This window comes from Oryctolagus cuniculus, chromosome 4 (genome assembly GCF_964237555.1).
Source record: "Oryctolagus cuniculus chromosome 4, mOryCun1.1, whole genome shotgun sequence".
In the NCBI taxonomy this organism is placed as follows: domain Eukaryota; kingdom Metazoa; phylum Chordata; class Mammalia; order Lagomorpha; family Leporidae; genus Oryctolagus; species Oryctolagus cuniculus.
The window spans coordinates 15,225,193-15,232,371 of NC_091435.1; the positions used below are offsets into that span (position 1 = coordinate 15,225,193).

The 7,179-nt window shown below is 36.7% G+C and overlaps 1 protein-coding gene across 1 annotated transcript; it reads left to right on the forward strand.

Annotated features, from left to right (window-relative positions):
* The first annotated feature begins 4,669 nt into the window (after nucleotides 1-4,669).
* Nucleotides 4,670-6,813, forward strand: CLDN8 (claudin 8). Its single transcript, XM_008267177.4, has one exon. It carries the CDS (start codon nucleotides 4,911-4,913, stop codon nucleotides 5,586-5,588), a length of 678 nt encoding a protein of 225 aa, XP_008265399.1. The 5' UTR covers nucleotides 4,670-4,910; the 3' UTR covers nucleotides 5,589-6,813.
* Nucleotides 6,814-7,179: the final 366 nt, after the last annotated feature.

A 7,179-nucleotide genomic window follows, 5' to 3' on the forward strand; every position in this document is an offset into this window, starting at 1 on the left:
GAGACCCAGAAGAAACTCCTAGCTCCTGAGTTCAGATCGGCCCAGCTTCAGCCTCTGCGACCTTTGAGGTGTGAACCAGCAGATAGATAGATAGTTAGATAGATAGTGCTCTCTCTCTCTCTCTTCCTTTCTGTAACTCTGCCTTTCAAATAAATAAATAAATCTTAAAATAAAGAAAGAAATAATGGGCATAAAAATAAAGATGACAAAACAAGAATGGCCTGGTGGTTGTCATGTATGCATGTATGTTTTGTGTTATCAGATTTGAAGAAGAAGCATTTATATGTGCTCTGTACTTATCAGGGTTGAAGGTAATTAACTAAATTTTTTAGAAAGCTTTTATTTAATAAATATAAATTCCATAGTGTCCATTTCACTTCAACAGGTTTCCCCTTTGGTGCTCAGTTAGTTGTTGCCGATCAAGGAGAACATATGATATTTGTCCCTTTGGGACTGGCTTAATTCACACAGCATAATGTTTTCCAGATTCCTTCATCTTGTTGCAAATGAACGGGTTTCATTGTTTTTGAATGCTGTACAGTATTCTATAGAGTACATGTCCCATACTTTCTTTATCCAGTCTACTGTTGATGGGCATTTGGGTTGGTTCCAGGTCTTAGTTATTGTGAAGTGAAATGGACACTGTGAGAAACAGTGACTTGATCAGCTCTTGTCCTGACTGTTGATGTACAAAGTACTACTTTATCCCTTTCAGTATTTCTTTGTTTTAGTACTATTGGTTGAACTCTGTAATTAACACACAGTTATTCTTAGGTGTTTAAATTTTAGCTGAAAAGTGATCCCTGTTAAATGTAAGAGTGGGAATAAGAGAGGGAGGAGATGTACAATTTGGGACATGCTCAATCGGACTTGCCCCAAATGGTGGAGTTAGAAACATGCCAGGGGATTCCAACACAATCCCATCAAGGTGGCATGTACCAATGAAATCTCACTAGTCCAGTTGATCAACTTCAGTTCACAATTGATCACACTGATACGTCTAAGAGTCAAAGGGATCACACAAACAAAACTAGTGTCTGCTAATACTGACTGATAGAATCAAAAAGGGAGAGAACGATCCAACATGGGAAGTGGGATACACAGCAGACACGTAGAATGGCAGATGTCCTAAACAGCACTCTGGCCTCAGAATCAGCCCTTAAGGCATTCGGATCTGGCTGAAGAGCCCATGAGAGTATTTTAGGCATGGAACGCCAAGACACTCTGGGAAAAAAAAAAAAAAAAGAAGACCTAAATGAAAGATCTCTGTGAGTGAGATCCCAGTGGAAAGAACGGGGCCATCAAAGAAGGAGCTACCTTTCTCTGAAGGGAGGAGAGAACTTCCACTTTGACTATGACCCTGTCTAAATAAGATCAAAGTTGGCGAACCCAAAAGGCTTCCATAGCCTTGGCAACTCATGACTAGAGCCCAGGGAGATTTCTGACGCCATAAACAAGAGTGTCAAATTGTTAAGTCAACAACAGGAGTCACTGTGTACTTACTTCTCATGTGGGATCTGTCCTTAATGTGTTGTCCAATGTGAAGTAATGCTATAACTAGTACTGAAACAGTATTTTTACACTTTGTGTTTCTGTTTGGGTGCAAACTGATGAAATCTTTACTTAATATGTGCTAAATTGATCTCCGGTATATAAAGATAATTGAAAATGAATCTTGATGTGAATGGAACGGGAGAGGGAGCGGGAGATGGGAGGGGTGCCAGTAGGAGGGAAATTATGGGGGGGGGAGACAATGTAACCCATAAACTGTACTTTGGAAATTTATATTTACTAAATAAAAAATAAATAAATAAATAAATATAAATTTCATAAGTGCGGCTTTTGGAATATAGCATTCTTACTTGATAAACTTAAGATGTTCTTCTGATCATGTAGACAAATGGGACCACCCCAAAAGAAGGGACATTGTGCCTCAACATAAGCACATTTTTTTTCCCTTTAGTTCTTGGTATCATTTTTGTTCTTTATAAAAACAGAAGCACAATTATAGAAAAAATACTGTGGAGGTTACTCTGTAAATCTAAAATTAAAGAGCAATAAAAATATTATTTAAATGACTGAATTTCTAACCATAACACTATCAGAATTTTGTAACCAAATTAATCGTCTCATTAGGACATAAGAGTAGGTAAGCAGTTAACTTTTTGTTTAAAAATCTGAATTTAGGACTTTCTGTCTCTGGCAAACTTGGTAGCTGCATTTCTTTTTCCTGCTTTTTTCATTTCCTGTGACCTTTAGGACATGATTATTTCAAAATATCATGAGGTTACCTGCATCATCATCTGATTAAACACCTACCGAATGTCTCCTGCTAGTTCCTATTAGGGCAGTTAACTCTATAATTCTTCCAATATGAATCTAGGATAAAATTCTCTTTCAGATTCTAATCTTTTGGCTAAGACAAATTCAGTAGTAAAGTACTTAGCATTTTTGAAATGAGGAAATTTTTTGCATGACATAATTTCTGGTAAAGCTCAATGCTTAAAATAAGAGAGATTTGGTAGTACATGAAACCAGGAAACACATCAATGAACACCTGAGAGACAGCTCCTATGAAGGCCAAGTACACAGACACATAGACATCTGTTTCTATCTCAAGTTTTCACATTTTGATGTGGATGCTCAACAATATTCAAACAGCTCCTAAGAACTCTGTCACTTAGGAATTTAGAAAAGAAATTTTGGTGAATTAATATATTCCCTTTACATCTCATATGTGTGTGTGTGTGTGTGTGTGTGTAGTTGATCATTATCTCAATCATTCATATCATTTCTTTTAATTTTCCAAATATATTAGTCATATGCTTTTCCCATATTGGCAATTAATGTTTAAAAATAGGAGGCAGGCATTTGACACAACAATTAGGCCACCCCTTGAGATGCCCACATTCCATATCAGAGTGTTTGGATTTGAATCTTGAATCTGCTATCCTAGCTTCCTGCTAATCTTCAACTTGCTAGGTGGCAAGTGCTGGCTGAAGTAGTTGAGTTACCTCCACTCACGTGGGAGACTTGGATAGAGTTCCCCTGTTCCTGCTATAATCCTGTGTTCTAACCATTGTTGGCATTTGAGGGTCTCTCTCTCTCTCTCTGTCTTTTTCTCCTCTCCTCTCCTCTCTCTTCTTTTCAAATAAAAAAAAAAATACAAACACCTGCTGTTTCTGTTTAAATTTTCTTATTTCTACAAGATTAACCTATTTCCTACTCTGCAACAAATCCACGACTGATACAAACCTTACAAAGAAAATGTTATGCATTTTCTACAACAATATCAGAGACATATTGCAGTTTAGCCTTTTGAAGATCAACAAAGAAGAAATTACTGTAAATATAACTTTCGTTTTTTCTTACTTTCAAAATGTCGTGCGAATAAAATAATAACTTGGATGGTGGTACATTAATTATTTTTAGGCTATCATTTACTTTGGCACTTTCCTCTTCCCCACCCTTCTATGGAGAGTTTATGTTTCAATAATCTTTATTAACCACTCAGATTTTTTGAACCATTAAACTTTCACATTTAATAAGTGAGCCAAAGACATGCCCACATTTGAGTTTAAGTTACACAAGAAAGCATAGAGAAATTAAAGTTATCATTTCATGGGGTTAAGATGAAAAAAAAATTAAGCACAGACTGAAGATTTGGAAGATAGGACAGTGAGCTCACAGTGTTCTTCATAAGAACATTGCTAGGGGAGTATTCCTAAACCAGTTTCTGCTTATTTTAGAACCCATGTTACCACCATGGTTATTTTGAGAAGACATAGTTCAAATTGGCTCTTATGTAGGGGCTCCTATATCCTTTGAAGATGTGATATTAAAAAGTACAAAACACAAATTTGGTTAACACCTAATATTTTCAGTTCAATTAATGCAGCTGGTGTGTCCTGTAAACAGCTTATTTAAATCTATCAGACATTTGCCTAGACCCAAGACTTTTCTATCATCTGTAGAATTCTAGTTCCTTCAGCCGGGAAGATGGAGCAATAAAGATACAACCACAAAGTAAGCTAGCAAGCTGCATGTCACCCATAATTTAAATGTTATAATGTTTGCTACACTAAAAAAATCAACTAGCTTTTCTTTTATTACATTTTTTTTCTTTTAAATCAAGATTATCAGCAAAATACCAACAAGTAGTTTTTCTGGCTTTAATGAAAACAATGCATTTGGTGCCAAGGAGGAGGACTTTAGCTTTATTTTGTTTTTCAGCATGATATGTTCCCTGATTTTACCCTGCCAGGGCTTGCTTTGAAGTTGTAGGCAAATTAAAACTACTTGGATCACATGTATTCAAAGAATGTGGTTTTCCTAGGTATGAGCAGTCCATCAATGCCCTCCTCTCCTTTCACTTTGGCATTTTGACAGACCTTGAAGATTTCTTAGCAGGTATTTTATTTTATACCTTGCCCACAGCAGCTTTTACACAATTGCCTGTATAAAATGCACCTTTTACATTGCAAGAGATTGGCTCATTTCTTGATGATTGTGCAAACATTCATAATTATGCCTGCAGGTAAACATACTGCTGTCTTCTCGGAAAACAGAGAATTACAAAGAATGTTTATGTGCAGGTCCAGCCATTCCAAGTATCTCTGGTTGGTTTAGACACACCTGAGTTACCATCCCCCCGTCTTATTGGCTGAGAAAGTTGCCATACCTGATTTGTAAGTTTTCCTCTCTTAGTCAATAGAGGAGGCGGGGGACAACACAGCCAGCCAGCACTGGATTTAATCTACTAGAAATAGCAAAGCAGCTCTTATTTGAAAAGCTCCTGGGTTCTGAGTTAAGTATTATTGGAAACTCTTCTCTCCTGAGGCACAGAGAATCTTGCTTCGGAACAGCGTTACTAGTTCAGTTCAGGCAAATAAAATCTATTCCGGAGGATAATGGCGACCTATATTCTGCAAATTGCTGGACTGATGTTTGGCGGTGTTGGCATGGTGGGCACGTTGGCTGTCACCATCATGCCTCAGTGGAGAGTGTCTGCCTTCATCGAAAGCAACATCGTGATATTTGAAAACCTCTGGGAGGGCCTGTGGATGAATTGCATGAGGCACGCTAACATCAGGATGCAGTGCAAAGTCTATGATTCCCTGCTGGCTCTTTCTCCAGACCTGCAGGCATCCAGAGGACTCATGTGTGCTGCTTCTGTGCTGTCCTTCTTGGCTTTCATGACAGCCATCGTCGGCATGAAGTGCACTAGGTGCACTGGGGACGATGAAAAGGTGAAAGGTCACATCCTACTCACAGCTGGAATCATCTTCATCGTCACAGGCATCTTGGTGCTCATCCCTGTGAGCTGGGTTGCTAATTCCATCATTAGGGATTTCTACAACCCAATAGTGAATGTTGCCCAGAAACGCGAGCTTGGAGAAGCCCTCTACATAGGCTGGACCACCTCGCTGCTGTTGATTGCTGCAGGGACCCTGTTCTGCTGTGGTTTCTGCTGTACTGAGAAGAGCAGTAGCTACAGATACTCAATACCTTCCCATCGCACAACCCAAAAGAGTTATCACATGGAAAAGAAGTCACCGAGTGTGTACTCCAAAAGTCAGTATGTGTAGTTGCGTATGTTTTTTATCTTTACCTATAAAGCCATGCAAATGACTACAATACCCACTATTTTCTAATTATGGAGCCCAAAGGAACATTGATTTACTGTTGTTGACTGCTGAACATTAATTACAGGAACTACACATCAGCTGTTTATGATTCTATAAGCTATTTCAGCAGAATGAGATATTATACATTCTGCTTTGATTGTTTTAGGAAGTCTAGTAATTTGCCAAAATTGTTCATGCATCTATTCCTTTTATCAGTTACTTCAAAATGACATTGTTAAAGACTGTATTATTTTACAACTATAATTTCTGTGTGTCATAGAATTATGTACATGATTGAGCATGACATTTGTATCTCACATAAATAGAGACCAGCTTATATGGGTTTATTTAAAATGAAATACTGATCCATTGTACTGAATAAATAGGACTCAACTATTGCTTTTCAGGGTAATCAGAGATTTGAAGAAGTTAATATTAATTGTTTAACAATAACTTAGAGATTAAGTCTATAATGAAAACTAAAAATGAAGATTGTAATCAACAGTTTGAAGGAAATTAAATGGTTCTTCTGATATTCTGTTTTTCAGCCTAGAAGTTTAGAAATCCTCACTCCCTTATCTTTTCCCTAGAGGCCTTCATTTTCTTGTGTGTTAAATTAACATCGTTAAAACACAGATGGTCTGCAAGGAACTTTGTATTCAGCCTACTTTTTCAGGACTTACTAAGAAGAATGATTAAAATGTGATGAAAAAATATTAACAATCCTAAGGAAGCAAATTATTTTCTTCTTAAGTCCTTGTAGTTGGATAAGGATGCTGGTTGACAAAAAAAATCATGTATGCATGAGAATATTTTAACAATCATTGAGTACAGACTTAAAGCTTTTAGCAATATAAATAACAGCATAGAAAAATAACATATTTTGGTTTTCATTTAATTCCACCCCAAAAATCCAAAAAAAAAATATACTTTGAGCATTCCATTGCTCCTAAGTGGACTTATCTCAAAATTGTCACCTCAGTTCTGCTGAAGATAAATTTCCTATTTGTTTCATTTTTGTTCAGGTTTACTAAACTGTGAAATACTATAGCTTTGTGTTTCCTCCAAATTTGATGAAACAGAAAATCCAATTTGAAAGTTTATATCTATTTTTGTCCAGCTTACATAATTATGCATATTATGTACTTTGTCTTTTGTGTTTATAAATTGTGCCTTTTTATAATCATTTGAAACCTTCTCATTTATTGTTTCTGTTATCAATTTATAAGAGTAAAATAATGTACATATATTATTGAATATACATGCGCATATGACTAGAATCGAAGATGCTACATAGAATTCAGTATACAACATATTAGTGTATGTGTACATGTATTATATTACCTCATAAAAAGCAATTGCCTTGCATTTAGAGAGGTGATAATTCCAGAGCTGTGCTATCCCTTCTACAATATTCTCCAAAGACATCGCTTCCACAGCTGACTCTGAACACCTTACACCTGGTTTACACTCTATCATCATTACAAACGGCCCCTGAGGGCTGTGCAACTACAGTCTTTTCTCCTGGGCTTTTCTGTGACTCTGTTCACAG